The sequence below is a fragment of the Eurypyga helias genome, unplaced genomic scaffold (genome assembly GCF_000690775.1).
Source record: "Eurypyga helias isolate BGI_N326 unplaced genomic scaffold, ASM69077v1 scaffold17435, whole genome shotgun sequence".
NCBI classification, from domain to species: domain Eukaryota; kingdom Metazoa; phylum Chordata; class Aves; order Eurypygiformes; family Eurypygidae; genus Eurypyga; species Eurypyga helias.
The window spans coordinates 37,810-58,685 of record NW_010252225.1 but is presented as its reverse complement, the minus strand read 5'-3'; the positions used below and the strand labels follow the sequence as shown (position 1 = coordinate 58,685).

At 40.8% G+C, this 20,876-nt stretch overlaps 1 protein-coding gene across 1 annotated transcript in view; it reads left to right on the top strand.

Moving 5' to 3' along the window:
- Positions 1-20,876, top strand: part of DNAH10 (dynein, axonemal, heavy chain 10) — a gene marked incomplete at its 5' end in the record, with an annotated part of 55,382 nt that overhangs the window by 10,461 nt on the left and 24,045 nt on the right. The window contains 35 exon segments of the mRNA XM_010152299.1: positions 8-184; positions 367-543; positions 1,167-1,336; positions 2,039-2,190; positions 2,574-2,738; positions 3,407-3,614; positions 4,481-4,637; positions 5,812-6,291; positions 6,748-6,906; positions 7,237-7,353; positions 7,427-7,529; positions 7,763-7,941; positions 8,449-8,660; positions 8,966-9,122; positions 9,566-9,799; positions 9,905-10,027; positions 10,452-10,685; positions 11,203-11,426; positions 11,920-12,189; positions 12,284-12,467; positions 12,760-12,894; positions 13,294-13,446; positions 14,003-14,191; positions 14,288-14,434; positions 15,322-15,513; positions 15,684-15,802; positions 15,971-16,129; positions 16,423-16,558; positions 16,686-16,808; positions 17,313-17,447; positions 17,746-17,962; positions 18,433-18,552; positions 19,473-19,618; positions 20,021-20,173; positions 20,688-20,876. The exon segment at positions 20,688-20,876 is cut by the window's right edge and continues 15 nt beyond it. Coding sequence (XP_010150601.1) covers positions 8-184; positions 367-543; positions 1,167-1,336; positions 2,039-2,190; positions 2,574-2,738; positions 3,407-3,614; positions 4,481-4,637; positions 5,812-6,291; positions 6,748-6,906; positions 7,237-7,353; positions 7,427-7,529; positions 7,763-7,941; positions 8,449-8,660; positions 8,966-9,122; positions 9,566-9,799; positions 9,905-10,027; positions 10,452-10,685; positions 11,203-11,426; positions 11,920-12,189; positions 12,284-12,467; positions 12,760-12,894; positions 13,294-13,446; positions 14,003-14,191; positions 14,288-14,434; positions 15,322-15,513; positions 15,684-15,802; positions 15,971-16,129; positions 16,423-16,558; positions 16,686-16,808; positions 17,313-17,447; positions 17,746-17,962; positions 18,433-18,552; positions 19,473-19,618; positions 20,021-20,173; positions 20,688-20,876 — 6,195 coding nt within the window.

Genomic DNA, 20,876 nt, shown 5'->3' with positions numbered 1-20,876 from the left:
CTTCTAGGTTGAAAATGTTAAGCAAATCTTTGTTCAGAACCTCAAGGATCCACCTTTGTGCAAGAATCATCCTCCAGTGGCTGGAGCAATATACTGGTCCCGATCCCTTTTCTATCGGATCAAACACACTATTACTCGATTTCAAGAAGTAGAGGAGTTGCTTGCTAGCGAACGTGGAAAGAAGGTACATTAGTTCTTTTGACGATTGAAGACAATCAATGACAGAATCCAAATGTCTAAATTCTCCATCACCTGCATTAATTACAAGGCCTCTCTTCCAGTAAAAATTAAAACCAATATCAAGACAGGTTCATTGAACATTTGTCATGGTCTTTAAAATGAATTATACAGAATTTTCCTTTCTAGGTAAAACAAATATATCTTCAAGTGGCCAAGAGGATGAAGGAGTATGAAGATGAAAAGTATAATCAGTGGAGAGATGGGACAGAACAGATCCTCCCACTGTTATTGAAAAACACACTGCTGACTGTCCTCACTGGTAGGGCTGTGACCCATGTTGCTTCCCGTGAGACTTCTGAGCAGGTGAGATACAGGAAGATAGTATTCCAGACTTCTCTGTGGGGAAGAACCGAAACCTATCTGATGGTCAGTGAGACTTTTCTAAGAATAATATTGGAAACACAGCTTTTGAAAGGAAAATTTCAAAAATTCTGAGCTTAGAATTGTTTGGTTTCCTTTATAACATGTAGTTGCTGAATGACTTGGCAAATGGATGAATGTTGTTTCTCTGTGCTGTTATTCCTGTTAATTTTTGGGGTTTGGTGCAACATCTTTTGGACACTACAACAAAATGTGGGAATGGAGTTAGGTAGAGGTAAGTTCCCAGCAGAGATCATGCAGAATCCTGTTCTGACTAAACTTTTGTCTGACTGTGAACTTCCACTGTGATTTCTGTTGTAACTGGTTGCCGCAATATGTACACAGAGCTGATTTAGTTTGTTTCTTGTAATCAGCTTTTGCTGAAGAGGTAGCTGTGTGTAATTTTTGAAACCAGAAGTCTGAGGTTGTTATTGAATTTAAAGGCATTTCTACAAGCTCTGAATGTCAGCCACTCTGACTTTTACCTACTGCCTTCCCAAATGTCTCCAAAAGCCTTTTCCAGTTTGGCATTTCTCTCCTTTCTGCTGCTCTTTCTTGTGTTCTAGAGCTCTCTAACAGAGGAGCCTGTCACCACAAAGGAAAGTGCCCACTTTGTAGTGAATTTTTCTCCCATACTCCAAGAGATTATCATTGAAACAAAGTACATGGAACAACTAGGGTTTCCAGTTCCCAAAATGGCAAGATATGTGGCATTACAGGAAGACAGGTATCTTAGGTAAGGCTGTAACAGATTATCTGCTGACATACAGACTTAGGGCGGTGTTTCAAGTGACTTTGGTCCAAGCCAGAATGGGCCCTGAGTCATCAGATTTTGAAAATATGAGAGCTCTCAGTGCCTTTTTTTAAGGGTAAAATTACTAACGGCCGTGTTGCACTAATATGCTTCTCTCTGGTGCTGTCTGCATCCTTCGCCCTGTAGGACTATGTCGTACAAATTAACATCTCGTCAAATCTCAGAATAAACAAGGAAAGTCATTCTGCAGTGACATGTTAGTGCCATTTAGATTTCAGCTCACATTTAAATTTGCTGCCTCTTTCTTCCTGTGCAGCTTTGGCTGTTGCTTTTGCCCAGTGTATCACAGGCATTGAACACACCGCTATGCTGATAAGAGCCCATCAGGGATTTTAAAGTTCACCTGCTGAGTTCACTTAAGTGCTTCAAACTTTTTCTGAGTTGAGGCAGGAGAGGTTTGTCTAGCTACTACTGGGGCCATATGACATTTTTCCTTTGTTTTCTACAGGAAGTGAATTTAATATGTAATCAATACATATTCAGTGGTTATTTCAGCAAATTTTGCTTTATTTGGAAGTCTGAAGGGAATGATGGAAGTGATCTGCTCTTTGATCTGAGTTCAGAGCTGTATTTCCTAAAAATCACGGTTTTATGTTTTGTTGTCGTGCTTCTTACACTCCTTAGGTACAGAAGTAGGTTGAAAAACATGCTGGATCACTATCACAAATTAATGGGAACACTGAATGAAGCAGAAACCAAACTTCTTGATGACCATATTCAAGAACTCTGGAGAATATTCAAATCAGGGCACAGAAGACTCAACTGGAACTCCTTAGGTAATGGAGATACTCTTTCAGAATGACCTTAGATACTGATTTTCAATTAAAAAAATCTCTTAAATTCTGCAATCCATTTTTTGTCATATGAGAACAATGTATCCCTAAATGGTGCATCCTGTTGCCACAGTCAGAATAGTAGATGGACTCTGATCCAAAAGGGTCTTTCTTATGTTTTTATTATATTTAAAACACTAAGTGGAAATGGATAGACCCTTAGATGACAGATATGTGAAGGATTAGGTGAGAAATAATCTAATCTGTCATTCTGCAGAGCATCAGTTCATTCTAGAGATAAAACACATGTGGTTGTGGCAGTTTTGATGCATTGGTGAAATATTTGTTAAAAGAAAAAAACCTGAATGGTTGTGGTTTATTTCAAGGTATTGGGGTGTTTATTGTTCGATGTACACAAGCCATCAGGAAGTTTGACTCACTCGTCCATCAGATTCATAATAATTCTGAAGACATCAGCAACAAACTTCAGTTCATAGAATCTACAAATCTCTTTAAGTTTCCACTTTCAAAAAGTGGTGATGAACTTCCCAGTAAGTCTTTATACTTTAAATTCCAAGCTCTGTGATGATTTATTTTGCTTTCTGCTACTTTGCATTTTAGTTGCTTTGAGCAACCCTTTTAACTGTTACCAAACCTAGTTACAGTAGTATGTCCTGGCATAAGAGGAAGCTGAAGCAGAGCTTCAGTGCCCTAAAGCTGAAAGTGTCAATGAGAGAAACACAGGTAAGTTTACAGATAGATCATTTGACTCATGTCTGCCTTGCTTTTGATCACTTTCCCCCTAGCTTTCCCTTGTTTTCCTTATCCTTGTATGCAGCTGTGTAGCCTTAGAGCTGCCATCTGCCTGGAATGTCAGCACCCATCTGAACTGGTTTCCTCAAATGGAAACTGCAGTCAGGCCACTGTCTCCCAGGTCTGCCTGTCACTTGAGTGAGTGGGTGATGGATCACATTTCATTCAACGCTTTGCAAGTCTTAAAAAGGCTACCTTCCCATCTAATGGTTGTTATGGCGTAATTCAATCAATATAAGATCAGAGGGCTGAAATTTTAACAAACTAACCATTAATAAGTGAAGGTATTTTTATCAGTGTACAAGATCAATTTCACGTTCCCAAATAAAGCCCAGCTAATTATTGCAGTATGCAAGTCTGTTAGTCTTTTGCAGTTAATAATGCTATTTTTTTGCATCTTTTGCAGAAGTGAAAGAATTTTTTGAGTGTGTTAAGTCTGAAAGAGCAAAAGACGTGGCACACTTGGTTAGAAAGTATGCTGCCATTCCACAGTTGCTAATAGAAGTGGAAAGACGAATTGCCACTACAAACAGTGGCAAATCTCCAAAATTAACTTCCTATTATGCGTACTGGGAAAATAGGATTTATCGAGTGTTGACACAGTTAATTGTGAAGTAAGTCAATTGTTTGCTTCAATGGATTTTCAGCCTTTCATCTTCATGTTTTTCTGGATCTGTTGTATGTGTATTAATAGTCTGTTTGAACACCTCAGTGATTTGCAGTTCGAGGCAGATTTGCGTGGTACTGTTTTTTTCCTGGGAAGAATGGCAAACTGGTAACAAGGTACAGGAGAAACCCAAATTCTGATAAAATGGATATTGGCACATTATTGGCAGAAGAGAGAAATAAGACACAATTTCTGCACTGTGTGTGGCTGCGTATCCCTGGTTTATTTTTAAAGTCAAGGTTTTGTTTTACTAAATAAAACAAATTTGGAAACTTGGTGTCTGGGTGCCAGATGCATCCCTGTGATGAGAGGGGACACCAGCACAAGAACAAAGGTTGGTTGGATTTTACTTTACCTGTTCTGCAGCAGCTGGTGCCAAAGAGCTTCCTGTAGCAAGGTGTTACGAAGGCTGGTATTACAAGCAAGATGTCATTACAGCAGAGCATTGCAGGGCTATAAAGACTTCCCAGCCATCTCTTCTCTTGGTTCCTGTCTTTGCAGTCGGGTCTGTGCTCAGCTGACTTCATTGTGATTTTTTGCCTGCAGTGGAGTTGACCACAGTGTCAGGGTCTTTTTGCACCAAGGTATCCCCATTCCTTCCTTCCAATAGCTTCTTTTAGCTCATCAAGCTTAAATCAGTATTAGTGGGACAGTTTTGCTGTAAACATAGCAGCATTTCCAGCTGAAATCAGGGATAACTGACTTCTGACCTATTTGCTCACAGATCTAAGCACATGCCTGACAATTGCCATCTCTGTTGGTGGGCAGCACCTGATCACTGCTACCTTTGACATGATTTTTTTCCTTTTCCAGGAATTTGCAGGCTTTTAATGCAGCGGTTGTTGCAAATGTGCCACTCTTCCAAACAGAAGCTGTTTTATCTGTTCCTGACATCATCTTGCAACCTGATGCCAGTGAGATTGACAAAATGACGGTACAGTGTATCCGAGACTGCATTGAGGTCACTAAGGTGATTTTTGATCAAGATTTACTTGTTGTCAGCGTTTGCTTGTCATTCTAATGAATTAATCTTGCTTTATGTTTGGGCAAGCATAAATGTCAAAGGGAAGATTCATATTGCTTTATCTTGAAATCAAAATATCCGGAACATTGTTCTAATTTTACAGACTGTCCTAATTTTACGAACTGATGACAAAGGAAAAAAAAAGAATTGCCATAAAGCTTCATGCAGTTTTTACTCGGGCAGAATAATTTATTGCTTTTCAGCAGTTTTGTCTGTGTAAGGACATGACTGGGTTCTATAAATCAGCGTACATCAGAAAGCAACACTTCCCAGACTGCACTGCAGCTGTTGCTTTCTGATGTATGAATAAGCTGCTAGAAAAGGAATTTGAGTAGCCTTCCCTATATTACATCTCTCCTCAAAACCAGTAGAAACACAGTTTGGAAAATGTTGAGAGAAGGGCATCTAGGACACATCTAGGACACATCTAGGACAGCAGGTTTACAGCAGATGGAATACCTAGCTTGCTGGCAAAGATGTAGCAGTACTTCCCTGCATAAGTATGTTCACACTGAACTGCTTTCCAGAAAAGAAGCCAAGTATTGTGGCAGTGTTCCTGCCCTGTGTTGATGGAGAAATGATTCCAGATGTCACCTGAAATGAATAAATTTATATTAAGTGTGCTTCCTATGCTCACATTTGCTGTTCTGCTCCAGCCTGTTTGACCTAATACCCCTCTGCATCATGCTATATTGTTGCTCAGTGGAGATTTTAGAAGCAGACTGAGTCATGCATGGAAAGGGGTTTTTTAGGATGAAATTAACTCTTCTTTCAAGTTTATGGGAAAATGTAATCTCTTTTCTTTCTGTCAGAAAAACAATTGATTTGAGAAATCATTCACACCGCTTCCTACATTGTCTCCTAAATAATGAGGTTGTCAGGCGTTGGAAGGGGCTGCCCAGGGAAGTGGTTGAGTCGCCATCCCTGGACGTATTTAAGAGACACGTGGATGTGGCACTTAGAGACATGGCTGAGTGGGACTTGGCCGTGTTGGGTTTACAGCTGAACTTGATCTTAAAGGTCTTTTCCAACCTAAATGATTCTGTGATTCTATGAATGATTTGACTAAAATGACTGTCTACAAAGTTACTGGTTTTTAACCCTTTCTTGAAAACTCCAGCATTTTGTACGATGGATGCATGGCACGTGTATTGAATGCCCTCCTCAGCATGTCGAGGAAGATGAAGTTATCACTTTCAGCTTTTACACTGACATCTCCCAGAACCCTCTGATAATTGAACAGGCTGTTCTCATCACTCAGAATGTCCACAAGCTCCTGGCTTCTCTCGGCAAGTATTTGAGCCAATGGAAGAAGAGGTACCACCTGCTGTGGAAATTAGACAAGGGCATAGTTGTGGAGAGGTTAGCTGCAGAAAAGCCTGCTTGTATCACCTTTGATGAAGAGTTGCAGTTCTATACAAAGGTAGCTCAAGAAGTGGCTCAACAGCCCTTGATTAAAGATGAGCAATTTATCAGGCTTCAGCTGGCTCCTTTAGCCTACACAGTGCAGGAGAGTGCCAGAGGCTGGGTGATGGCACTTGGCAAGTTGCTTAATGACTCTGCGAGAGAGGAACTCTTCAGTCTTCAGGAAGAGATTCAGGTAGGTGCTTTCTGTTCCTGCTATATGATATAGCTAGCACTGGGTAGTAGGTGACGATCGGAACCACGCTCCAACTTGGTTGAAGCTATCTGGTGTATTTTGGTATGTCATATGTAAAGAGGTGAGCTGTCCTTCTCTGTAGCTGGAAAACAGGAGAGGGTAGTAACATGAAAGCCCAGGACTTTCTCACTCCTTTACTGATGAAGGGTTCAGACTGGTAATTCTGAAGTTCCCTTTAAGCTGCTGCTTGCAACTTCTATTTTGGTGTAGCAAAAACATCCCTTCTGTACTGGGGCTTACTTTTTGTGGATGTTTTTTTGCTGTATGTTATCTTTATCACATAGATTAGAAATGAAAATGAATCTACCTGTTACTTCTGTTGTGTGAGTAATGATTATGATTCTGCCTAATTGCTTTGTCAGTGTTGCTTCTGGAAGTTATTTTTACTTTGTACAGAGCTTATCACAGAGTCTTAAGAGACCTCCAGATTCCCTGGAGGATCTCAAAATCGTCCTTGGCACAATTGCGGAGATCAAAGGCATTTCCTTCAAGGTGGAACTGAAATACTTGGACATCTGGGAGAGATACCGAACTCTTTCAATGTACAGTATTCCAGTAAGTGAATGCCTTGTCCTGTAAGACATTTCAGATTGGAGCTAGGGGCGCAGATGCCTCACATGTGAAGGAATACATGTTTTCTTTCTAAGACGTTTTACAGAATCATAGTATTGTTGAGGCTAGAGGGGATGTCTGAAGCTTGTCTAGTCCAAACCCCCTTCTCAGAACAGTATCTCCACTTTAAAATGGACGTATTGCATGTATTTGCATCTGAGTCAGATCACTTCAGTGCTGGTTTTGTGTTGTGCAAATTTATAATGTGAGCACATATTCCTCACTTCCATGTGACATTACTTCTTGTGAGAGCTGTTACTTGTTTTGGTTTAGGTCGATAAAGAAGAGCAAGAGATGGCCGACAACATTAGGGAGAAGTGGGAGGCTCTCTTCTTTGAAGCATCAGAAGTTGATCACAACCTTGGAGGCATAAAAAGAACATTCACAAAGGTAATGTTTGTAATTAACATTGAAAAGAACCTAGAAATGGAAACAAAACCAATTTAAACAGTGTTCTCTTTAGATTACACAGCAACAAATCGAGGACTACAGCAAGGAGGTAGAAGATTTCTTCCATAAGTTCGTGACTGAGGGGCCTGGTGCTGTTGGGGAAAATCTTGATAAAGGTAAATGGATTAATGTGTGTCAAGTGATGCCTTAAAAATATTAGTCTTTGGACAATTCTCCAAATGTGGTGTAAACCAAGAAAATTGTACTTTCCTTGTTAACATACAAACCGATAACCAGGAACATGACGTATTTAGTACTGTAATGTCTACAGACTACATGCAAATGCTGCCTTCTTTATTCCCCGTGGTCCATGGGGTTATTTATCTAGAAAAATTCCTCTCCTTCCCAGGATTAGAACTCATGGCTGTTTTTGAAAAAGAAGTGGAAAAACTAGAAAAAAATCACCAGGAACTGGGCCATGTTGAGAAACTTTTTGACTTGCCAGTTACAGTGTACCCTGACTTGATGAAAGCACAGAATGATCTGAAATGTCTAAAGCAGATCTACGAGCTTTATGAATTACAACAAGTGAGTATGACACTGTGTGCACACAGATGCACACATATTCATGCACTGCGTACAGAAAAGGTGGGGGACAGACAAAGAGGCTGCATTGTCCTCTAGTTACCATCAGCTCTGTTCTGAGCCTTTGCGTGACATAAGCTGTGGCCTGTAGTTGACTGTCACCATGAAATGATTTTAAGGATGTTAGTACAGGACTAAAAATCCCTCCATAGCAGATCAAGCCCATTCCATTATCAGAGAGGAGCAGAGCTCCCTGCCCCCTTATAATTATTGGGTGGCATTTTACTGATCATTTCAATGACATTACTTTTGGGTATACTGGGTATACAGGTTACAATGGGTATCCAATGAATTTGCCTTGGACATGTCTTTTGCTCTGTAAAATGTCAGTAGGATTACATCTACATCCTGACTGTGGTCTCTAGTGCCTGCTGTAGCGCAAAGGGGTTGGGTTTTGGTTAAAACTAAAAGGGAATATGATTTTTTTCCTCCTGATGACCTTGTTCCCAGGCAGCTAAAAAGGAGTGGTCTCAGACACTCTGGATAAACCTCAATGTCCAGTTTCTTCAGGAAGGAATCGAAGGATTTCTTAAAGCCTTTCGAAAGCTGCCCAAACAAGCACACAGTATGCCAGTAGCCTTTCACTTGGAAACAAAAATGAAGGCATTTCGAGACTCCATTCCTTTGTTGCTTGATTTGAAAAATGAAGCTTTAAAAGACAGGTTTGATTTATTTAAATCCATTTTCTCTCTCTAGGAAAATTTTATTTTCTTAGAAGTTTTAATTTCAGTTACTGGGGTCATGCCACGTCCTGCAGCTTGAAATTCACTTTCTGCTTAATGGACTTGTGTAATAGCTTGCAGGGTGACTACAATGGCAGGATACTTCATATAGTCAGAATCCTAGATCTTGTTTAAACAGTAGAGTACTAAACGTGGTTTCACTATTACATGTTAAAGTACAGTCATTTTCGTTTTTACTGTATCATGGTGGTTGGTACAGTTGTTGATGTGTCCATTTAAAACAGGCATTGGCAAGACCTTATGGAGAGAACAGGAACAAGCTTTGAAATGACCACAGAAACATTCACTTTGGAGAATATGTTCACTATGGAACTTCACAGACACCCGGATGTCATCAGTGAAATAGTCGGAACTGCCGCTAAGGAACTTAGCATTGAGAAGGTCATGTAAAACATGACATAAGAACGTAGATGACACATAAAAAGACGTAGATGACACAGTCTGTGTTTTATCTGAGGGTTTTATACTGGCATGACAGCAAGTTTGGCCATCTTCAGGGAGCTGCCGTGATGTAACTGATGGCAAATGAGATCAATACCTCTGTTAAGAAGCTGCCATGTGGCACCGATTCCTACCTGTCGTGCCTTTGGTAGCAGTATATTGGATTTCTGTTATTACAATAAGCAAGTTTGGCCTATGAAAAAGGATCTGAAAAAGGATCCTTTCGATTGCCATCATGATGTTTTGAAATAGATCCTTCTGTATAAACCGGCGTTAGAAAATCTGTACAAAAGTTTTGCTGAGTGAACTGTTTCATTTTTCTGCTAAGATTACAGTTCTCTAGTTTTTGAAGACTGAAGCATGCTTGTTATGCTCACATGCAGGGTGTGAAGGAAATAGCAGAAACCTGGGAACACCTGAAATTCACTGTGCAAATGTACTTCAAAGGCACTGAGAAGCGAGGCTTTATTCTGGGATCGGTAGATGAAATTTTAGAGATCCTTGATGACAACAATGTCAATCTTCAGAGTGTTTTGGGCAGTCGATTTGTGGGTCCTTTCCTCTCAACTGTTCACCACTGGGAAAAAACTCTGTCATTGATTGGTGAAGTAATTGAGGTAGGGAGGAAAGTGCTGGACTAAATAATTAATGTTTATTATGTACAATCAGGGTTTTCTATTATTTAGGTTTTTTTTCCTTTGATGGTAACATTTGATTTTTAGATCTGGATGGTGGTTCAGAGAAAATGGATGTGTCTGGAGAGCGTCTTTATTGGTGGAGATATCAGATCACAGCTTCCAGAAGAAGCCAAGATATTTGACAGCGTAGACAAGATGTTTAAAAAGGCAAGTAACTGTCTTGACCCGTGATCAGCATAATTGTTTGTTGCATTTTGCTTCAGTTACAGGTAGCTGTAGTCTTCTGGGCCAGTGTAACACTGAGAATGGCACGTTAGAATGAACTGAGTATGAGGTTGGGGAACCCAGGAACTCGGGTGTTACCCTTTGCATCTGTCGTACAGGGAAGACTTCTCTTGATGTAGCTAAGCTGGGCAGGGGTGTGATCCTTGCCTGGCAGTACTGCCCAGGCAGAATCCCCTTTTCCTATTATTAGATACATCTTTTTACCTTTACCGTGACAACGAGAAGCTTAGATATGTAAGAACCTATACTATTTGTGCTGCCTGTGTGCTTTGTCACTAGTTAAATGTAATTTAGTATAATCCGTTGCTGTTCAGTATTTTCTAAATTTGCTTTTCTCCCTACGTAGATAATGGATGAAACTGTAAAAGAACCAACAATCAAAAAGTCCTGTGAAGCCCCAAGTCGTCTATCAGACCTCCATCATATAAATGATGTGCTGGAGAAATGTCAGAAAAGCTTGAATGATTATTTGGATTCCAAGCGAAATGCTTTCCCAAGGTTTTTCTTTATATCTGACGAGGAGTTGCTCAGTATCCTCGGGAGCAATAACCCACTTTGTGTCCAGGAACACATGATAAAGGTACAGCCTCTGCTTTTCCACAGTGCCCTGTGCTTTTAGGAGCTTCCAAAGGTTTAACAGACTATCCTCTACATGCTGTTAAGGGTGTGCTAATGATTATTGCACACAAAGAGCATCCTGGCAGCATCTTGAAGAAGGTTCTGGATAACCAAATCAAACCTGATCAATAGTCTCTGTTGGCTCTCAGAGTGGCCAGTAGCAGCTATGGCAGAGGAATGTTGGCAGAGGAGCATTCAAGCTACACTGGAATCATCTGTCATTAAAGAACCTTCCTGTAGTTCCTGATAGATCTCTGTTTTTTAGAAAAGAAGATGAAGGTAATTTGAGTCAGATCATCTGCTTGTTTACTCTGCAGTTGAGCTGCTGAGCTGTTTATCAGTGTTTGTATTTGGTTGCTGCCAAGTCTGACCCATTTCTCTTTAGAGTCCATGGAAGGATTAAATGGGGGTTAGATACACTGACATCTTCGCAGCTTTGTTTCTAAAATCCAGTGAATTTCTTTGCTGGTGCCTTTCAGATGTATGATAACATAGCCTCCCTGAGGTTTCAGGATGGCGACAGTGGTGGGAAGATTGCAACAGCCATGATTTCAGCGGAGGGGGAGGTGATGGAGTTCCGGCAGGCTGTAGCGGCAGAAGGCAGAGTGGAGAGTTGGATGACAGCAGTGCTAGCAGAAATGAGACGGACGAACAGACTCCTCACTAAGGAAGCTATTTTTCGATACTGTGAAGACAGAAGCAGGTGAAACAACCAGTGTCAAGGATAAAACAAATACCTTACATGTTATTACGAGCCTGTAGTGACACAGAAAAATACTTCATTTGTTTAATTTTTACACAGTTTAGCCTGCATTTCTATATGTGGAGGGATATGAATGCATGCATGTGCAGTGTTGTGACTGGCCAGAACAAAATATCTATCGTACGTAATTTCCTAAATATTCAGCTTTTATTTTTAGTGTTGTGTTTTAATTCCACTCACTTTGAATTTCACTTGGCAATCTTCACACATGGCATAGGCAGCTTTTCTATCAGAGGATTTCCTAGGCTTTTGAAATACTACAGCTCACCTTGGTGGAGTTCTGTACACCTCTGTAAAGTTTGGCTTGTGTTGTAGTTGTTGCAGAAATAGAAGGAACTTCTCTTTTTTTCTTATTTTTCTTTCTCCTTCTCTGTCCTGATCAGTTACTTAGAATAAACAGTAACTTGGACTCCGTCCCTATCTGTATTCCCAGAGTTGATTGGATATTACTCTACCAAGGCATGATGGTGCTGGCTGCTAATCAGGTGTGGTGGACTTGGGAGGTAGAGGATGTCTTTCGGAAAGTGAAGAAGGGAGAAAAACAGGCAATGAAACTTTATGCTAAAAAAATGCATAAGCAAATTGATGAGCTGGTTACCCGCATCACAATGCCTTTGAGCAAAAACGACAGGAAAAAATACAACACTGTTCTCATTATTGATGTCCACGCCAGGGACATTGTTGATACATTCGTGAGAGACAGGTAAACACCACCCTCCAACCTACTGAGAAAATACAGATTGCATAAATGGTATTTCCCTCCTTTTGCCTCATGTGAGCAAGTCTCTCTTGCGCAGCATCCTGCAGGCTCAGGATTTTGAATGGGAAAGCCAGCTGCGTTTTTACTGGGCCCGGGAGCCAGATGAACTGACTGTGCGGCAGTGCACGGGCACGTTTTCATACGGCTACGAGTATATGGGTTTGAACGGACGGCTGGTCATCACCCCCCTTACCGATCGCATTTACCTTACACTCACACAGGTACATGTTCAAGGAGAATTTTACTAACGAGCCCTTTTAAAATACATGTCTAGGTAATCACAGAACTGTTTTATCGCCACTTTCTGTTATCTCCTAGGTGCCAATGTGAAGGCTAACATGTTTGAAACCAGTTGTGATTTCCTTGTAACCCAGTTGCCTCAGAGATAACATAGAATGCATTTCTAGATAAAATTTAAGGCTTTTTGTATCCAAGGGTTCATTTGTGATTTTGCCACCAACCTAGTATAAATGTAACCCAAGCTTTGCTTTGCTTTTTGGTCTGTCTCCAAAGGCTTTATCAATGTTTTTGGGAGGAGCACCGGCAGGGCCAGCAGGTACAGGGAAGACGGAAACAACCAAGGATCTAGCCAAAGCACTGGGCTTGCTGTGTGTGGTGACAAACTGCGGAGAAGGCATGGATTTCAAAGTAAGAGTTAAAGATTGTCATCTCTGATAAAGTGCCAGTTGCCACTCTCTTTCAGTGCCCAGGATAAGGACATACTCTGAACTTGTGCATAAGTACGCCCCTTAGAGATAGCATGCTGACTGATAATGAAATACAGTAAAAAAATGTCTATTTTGAATAAATTCCCAAAGGAAGTTTTCAGGTGGGGAGCAATGACTAGATGGTGTGTGTTTAAGCTCATCACAGACAATTCTGCACTTGGCAAGTAATTATTGCAAGACCTCATGACAGATTGCTACCTCCTGCATATATAAATATCCAAAGGTTTTACCCAGTCATTAAGAGTTTTAGAGTACTCCAAAGTTTCTTGATGCTGAATGTTTTATATATTCATTGCTGAGAAATTTTTCTTCTTCTTAGGCAGTTGGTAAAATCTTCTCTGGTCTCGCCCAGTGTGGAGCATGGGGATGCTTTGACGAATTCAATCGTATCGATGCTTCCGTGCTTTCAGTCATTTCTTCTCAGATTCACACTATTCGAAATGCTTTGATAAATCGGTTGAAAACATTTCAGGTAAACATTTAAAAAGAAAGATAATTGTGAGGGCTGAACTTGGTTTTGAGGCCAAGATTCAGGGTTAGACCCCATCATTAGATCAAAGGGCTACTGCTGTAATTCGTTTGTGCTGAATGTTTCAAACTCTGGAGTATGTACTCTCAGTTTCAGAGACATCAAATCCTTGTTGATTTCCTAATCCTTTGCTAGGTTCTTCCTTTGTGAAGTGAGGTAAAAGTAAGCTAAATAGGATAATAGTAAGTAAATGGGGTAATAGTACAGTATTAATTAGGGAGAGGAGTGACTTAACTTGATGTGGATTGTGAGGCTTTATTTACTGATGTTTATTGGAATGCAAAATGCTCAGACATAAGATTTGATTGAGGAGTGTGAAATGCCTTGGTGTTTATTTCCCAGATACAGTGAGTAGAGTGTATCAGCATGACGATCTAAAGCTAAATATTTAACATTTTGTCCTACATGGGTGCCCCAGTATTGCTGGTTTTCTCTTTGAGCAAAGAGTACTATTTCGATTCCGAATACACATTGTTCTAATATTTTCTTATGCCTTCAGTTTGAAGGACAGGAAATCACCCTTGATAGCCGTATGGGCATTTTTATTACGATGAATCCTGGCTATGCTGGCCGGACTGAGCTCCCTGAGTCTGTAAAAGCTTTGTTCAGGCCTGTGGTCGTTATTGTTCCAGATCTTCAGCAAATCTGTGAAATCATGCTCTTTTCTGAAGGGTTCCTTATGGCAAAGGTAAGCAAACCTTATTGCTACCCGAACCCATGTAGCATAGCCAGTGTTTGGTTGTGACTTACACGTCTGTGATACTCTAACTTAAATCTCAAACAGATCCTTGCAAAAAAGATGACAGTGCTGTACAAGCTGGCAAAAGAACAACTTTCTAAACAGCATCATTATGATTTTGGACTGAGGGCCCTTAAATCAGTGTTGGTGATGGCTGGAGAACTGAAAAGAGGATCAGCAGACCTCAGTGAGGTAGATTTGCTGCTTAGTTACCCTGGACAGATCATCTTTTTCATTAGGAAGGGGATGTGCTTACACATCTGCTGTAGTTTGTCTGCACTGGAAATAGGAGCGCTGGTGTTGTCTTACCATCTCCCTTGGTTCTTACTGAGTTTCATCACAGCCTCTGCCAGAAAGTTCCCATCAGAACTCAGGTCAGAGTAGGGAAATCTGTAGAAAATTAAGTATTTTACTTCTTGTTAAGTCCATGATGCAAATAGCCAGATGAATGTCTCTGAGTGAACAGCAAAAGCTGGTTTTAGAACAGTGGGTGCTCTAGTCGTGCGGTTGTTAGTTGTGTTGCTCGAGCACTACAGTAAACTTACAAATGCAAGTTTTTCATTGCTGAGTTGCTTTTCACAGCTTTCTTTTCCACCTGTTTTTTATTTCTGTATGTACGGTTGTGATACCCAGTTTCTTGGGGAAATTCTTACTCAAATATCTTCTTAAAAACTTGGAGACAGCTGAAGGAAGCTCTCCTGTAAAGTTATGTACAGATGGGCATTGCAGGCTGGCAGGAAGTTGGGGTCTAAAGGATGCTCTCAAGGGGATTAGAGGACTTGGGTATGTTCGTAAAATGGTTATTTTAACATCAGGTCAGGGAAGCTGAGGTGTGGGCCACTCCAGCCATTTGGCATTTGGTTAATATGGTAGAAAAGGGCAATGGTTATTCTTAGCTATTGGTCTGCTTAATCCTTATTAAATAACCTTTATTCCCACTAGTAACTGATGCCAAGAAAACATTCCTCAAGCCGTACTGATGTAATCAGGCAATAGTTTTCAGAGATATTTGAAGTTACTACATATTAGATAATTGATTAGCTATTTGCTAAAGATTGATTCTGCTGGGTTTTGTCTAGGAAGTTGTACTGATGAGAGCTCTACGAGACATGAATCTTCCTAAATTTGTGTTTGAAGATGTACCCCTCTTCCTTGGCTTGATCTCTGACCTGTTTCCTGGCCTGGATTGCCCTCGAGTCCGCTATCCCAACTTCAATGATGCTGTAGAACAAGTGCTGGAAGAAGGGGGTTACGTTGTTTTACCAGTCCAGGTATAAAAAAATGTTAATTGCTTGAGTTTTGGTTGCAAGCATTAGGCTGGCTATGCATTGCTGCACTCTGGAGTGGCTCCAGGAAAGCTTAGCTGAGACACACCAGCTGCTGATCCTGTCCATAGGGGAATTACGGACAGCAGTCTATTGAATCAGTTTTTATTTTTCAGGTGGATAAAGTAGTTCAGATGTATGAGACAATGCTAACTCGTCACACTACAATGGTAGTTGGACCTACTGGAGGTGGCAAGTCAGTTGTCATTAATGCTTTGTGCCAGGCCCAAAACAAGTGAGTACAGAATCGGATACATGGATATCGGGTTGTAAAATGGCATAAACGGCATTATTCAGCCCTGTGTAGTCATGGCAGGATCAGTAGATGACCGTAACATGTGCCTGGGTTAACATGAGACGGTATCGTGTCATTTTAATATTGCTCTTCTTGCTGTGTCTTTAGGCTGGGAGTATTGACAAAGCTTTACACACTGAACCCTAAAGCTATGAGTGTGGTTGAGCTGTATGGGATCCTTGACCCTACCACACGAGACTGGACAGATGGAGTCCTGTCAAACATTTTTCGGGACATCAACAGGCCTACTGACAAGAAAGAGCGAAGGTAGACAGCTAGAAATCATAGTGATGATGTTTAGATAATGAATTTTACATAATTTAAAACCACTATTTGATACTGCACTATTTAAAAACATACACTAAATAAATGGGAAGTGTCTAGGGGTCTTTCTGTCTTCTGTGAGTTTCTAGCCACAGTGGGAAGGATGGAAACTATGTGTGTGTAAAAAATGAGTGGGAGGATTCAAAACACTGACACCTTTGATGGCACATCTGAATTCTGCAAAATGCTGGTAAAATCCGAGGTTAGCCAGTGCCCCTTGGCTCCTTTATCCACAGGTACATTCTGTTTGATGGAGACGTGGATGCTCTCTGGGTTGAAAACATGAACTCTGTCATGGACGACAACAAGTTACTGACCCTGGCAAACGGGGAGCGGATTAGGCTTCAGTCACACTGCGCTTTGTTGTTTGAGGTAAGCAATGAGTGCACTGTGTGATACATGGGAAGGGGTAGGTGCAGAGGGGTCTACAAACCTGAAAAGCCGTTTGGTGGCTGTTCTTTGTTTAAGTGTATGATTATCTTGTATGATTATTTTATAGGTCGGTGACCTACAGTACGCGTCTCCTGCCACGGTATCCCGCTGCGGAATGGTCTTTGTAGATCCAAAAAATCTGAAATATAAGCCCCACTGGCAGAAGTGGGTCCAAGAAAGAGGAAATGAGGTGGGAATTTCTGCGCTCGTTCAGAGAGTGTCTGTATTAAGTACCGAACTGTAGACATATGTAAAACCAAACTGTGTAAAGGCAGCCTGATTTTCTGACAACACATGTATTCACTTGGCCTGCAGCTAAAGAGAGTTCCCAGCTTTTCTATCTTCTGGTTGTTTCTGAGAAGTGACGACCAAGCCTACCTGGTCTCCAGAGAGTTAACAGTGAGATTGCTTAGGTCCTTGTTTCTTACATATAGATTAAAACTCAAGTCCACAGGGAGTTCAAGTAAGACAACTTAGTTGCTAGCACCTGATGAATGCAGATCCTCACCCACTGGAAATCCAGTGCATACAACAGCGTCACATTTCTTCATGTGACTGTGTCCTGTCTTGGGTAGAACTGATTCCAGCAAGAACAATTGTACTTGGTCAGCCAGGTATTGATGGGAAGCTCTGCTCTCAAAAATCAGCTTTTCAGGTTTCTGTGTGCTGAATTATTGTCCTTTTCGTTCCTCAGCAAGAGAGAGTTGAATTGGATCATCTCTTTCAAAAATATGTGCCCTACCTTATTGATATGATTGTAGAGGGAATTGTGGACGGCAGACACAGAAAAAGGCTGAAGACCATTGTTCCTCAAACAGATTTAAATATGGTAAGGAATAGAGAATAAAGGTTGAAAGTTTATCTAAAAAGAGAAATGGAATGATGAAGGAAGTAAAAACCTTCCAGAGAAAGTAGAGTTTGTGCTGAAATGTTTTTGCTAGTGATGAACACCAAAAGAGAAAAGAGACAGCCAATTCCTAACAGTGCTTTCCCGCTGTCACTGATTCTCGTATCAGAGGTACACCTGTAAGGACAAAAGGTCAGCAGTCACTCAAACAGCTGAAAACATATTAAGAGTTTTCATGCTTCTAAATGGCAATTCTGTTGACAGTTTTGTTTTTCAACAGGTGGTGCAGTTGACTGTGATGCTGGAAGCTCTAGTTGTGGTACAGCCTGATGATCCTGATGTTCTGGAGTGTTTTTTCCTGGAAGCTTTGTATTCCTCCTTAGGTGCTGCTCTTCTTGATGCTGGCAGAATTAAATTTGATGAAAATGTTAAACGTATTTCCTGCATGTCTACTGTTCATGGTGACAACATCCTGGCTAAGCCAGGGGAGCTGCCAGGTAGGATCTTGTCATAATTTAGTCTGAATCCCATTAATTATATTAGAAAAGTGTTAGCTTCCATGGAGGCAGAACATCATTCTTCCTTCCAGCTAGCTATCCTGCAAAAAATGCTCTCCGAAGGACTATCACTGAAAATCACGCAGAGATATTGATGGTAGTGACTCCCAGCTACTGGTCTGTCCTCACAGAGCAGCACTTTTCTATGACGAGCTGATGAGATAAACAGTGAAAGGAAAAATAAAACATGAAAGGAAAGCCAGTGGAAAGTGCGAAACAAGTGATAGTATGATCCAAGTGCTGGACTAGGACCATTTTGGTCACTTACTGGGTTAAATGACAAATGAACAGAACACAGTGTTGCCCAATTTAGTACAGAATCTCACTCCTCACATCCACCTCAACCAGATTATTTTTTTATGAAATATTTCAGTGTCCTAGAAAACCTCCAATTGCTTAATGGTTTGCAGGTCAGCTGCCAACTTTGTATGACTTTCATTTTGATGGATTTCAAAAAAAATGGATACCTTGGATGAAACTTGTTCCTGAATATATTCATAAGCCTCAAGTGAAATTTCTTGACATTCTAGGTGAGTGTAAGATAAAATACAGTGATGATATGCCTTTAATTTATAATGTGCCACCCCGGAGTGCATGGCACTTAACATGAGACATCCTCTTTCTGTACTGGTGGTCATCCACTCAGGTTCTTGTGATGGCACAAATCAGTTTCCTTAATGTTCTTGTCATAGTAGGTGAGCAGGAACAGAGTTGATATTTACAGCTCTGTGTCACAGAGAAATGAGGAAAGGACCAAAAGCCTGCTTCAGTTAAAAAGGCTTCTTAGGAGCTACCAATGTCTTTTACAAGCCAGAATAGCAGATTCACCATCTGCTCTACCAGAAGCTCTAGGAAAAATGTCAGCCCCGTGGTTCAAGTACTTGGCAGATAAAAATTACATTCTTAAGGCCGTGATTGGTTGTTACTTCAGGCACTCTATAATGGTGACACGTGCTTTTCATAGCTGAGGACAAATTAAGGCAGGTTACTGCATAGTAACAGTTCAGCAAGCACAGGTTAACTTCACTGACACAAGAGGTAACTGTATGACCCCTGCAGTTGCTCCTCATGCCAGGATATTCACACAGAAAAAACGCATCTCTGTAGAGTTCTGGGAAAATGCTTATGATCCAAATAAAGCCTGATTATATCCTTGAAAGAGGGATTAAATGGAGCTTAACCAGTCCATGGCCCTCCTATATGGAAGAGAATTACTTTTTAAAATATATCTATAGGAGAAAAGATCCCAGTGATTAAAGCTGAAAAGAGATGGTTGAGCAATTAAAATTTTCTTTCGACATTGTTAGTGAGTTGATATTTCGGATGTTGTCTTTGTGCAACTGCATGTTAATACCTTGAGAGTCTGATCCAGCACTATTCCTTAAATAGAAATCCCCCAGCTGTACTACATTTTAATTTAACCTGCTGTCATATTCATGGTCGTTTTCAGTGCCTACAGTGGATACCACACGCACTATTTGGTTACTGGAACAGATGGTAAAAACGAAACGCCCGGTTGTTCTTGTAGGTGAATCGGGTACATCTAAAACAGCAACTACACAAAACTTCCTAAACCATCTGAACAAAGACCATAATGTATGTATGAAGCATTTTGCCTTGTTTATAAAGCTGCATTGTTGTTCTTTGTCCTTGTGTTAAACTTGCATTGTGAAGCCTGAGTCTGTGGGTAGCAATATGGATTTTATAATGTTACTGCAAGCTCAGACCCAAAGTGTGTGAATGATTTGAGAATCCTTCAGGATCAAAGATGCTTTGTTCGGTTCTACCACATTCAGATTTAATTTTATCAAGTAAATGTGTGTTATTGAAGTGCTAAGAATGGGTTTACTTTATTTTGACATCTGTAATTCAAGTGAATAAACAGACCAGAGAAATGTTTCCTGTATGTCTGACAGTCTGAGATAAAGTATATTTTTTGAATGATCTAGTTAAAAAAAAAAAAAGGTAAAAATCCATTCTTACCCATTTTCTTTGCAGCTGCTGCTAGTAATTAACTTCTCTTCTCGTACAACATCGATGGACATTCAGAGAAACCTGGAGATAAATGTGGAGAAACGAACTAAAGACACTTACGGCCCTCCTATTGGAAAACGTCTCCTTATTTTCATGGATGATATGAATATGCCAAGGGTAAGGTGCCGATGGTTTGCAAGTGTAGAAACAGCTGCAGGGGGCACGGTTGTGGTCCCTTCATACACAGATCTAACGGATCACAAGTCAAGGAGATTCCTGTTAAATGCATAACTGGATTTCTGCTTAGGACCTCCAGAAGAGTTGGGCTTGTGCGCAGTAGGGGGGGTTTCTGTCTGTTACAATACTTGCCCTGTATAAGTGAGATCCTGTTGGATCATATCTTTATGCCATTAAAATAATGTCTGTGTGGGTGCAGGTTGTGCACTATAGAAACCATCCCTTTCTCTTTACAAGTGGAGCAAAAGAATACATGTGCATTTAGTTTATCTCTGACAAGAGGCACTTCTCCCATAGGAGACACGGGAATGAATGTCCACAATCACTGCTAGAGCTTTATGAAGTGTCACGCAGTCCTTGTAATGTTCTCCTGCATATGGAGCACAGTATTTCCACGTTTGTAGCATGCTGGTGTACTGTGCTCTAAATACCTTGACTCTTTTGTGTTGCAAAGGTTGATGAGTATGGCACACAGCAACCCATTGCCCTCTTGAAGCTGCTGCTAGAGAAGGGTTTCTTGTACGACCGTGGTAAGGAGCTCAACTGTAAACTTCTTCGAGACCTGGGCTTTATTGCCGCCATGGGAAAAGCTGGAGGAGGTCGGAATGAAGTTGACCCTCGATTCATCTCCCTCTTCAGTGTT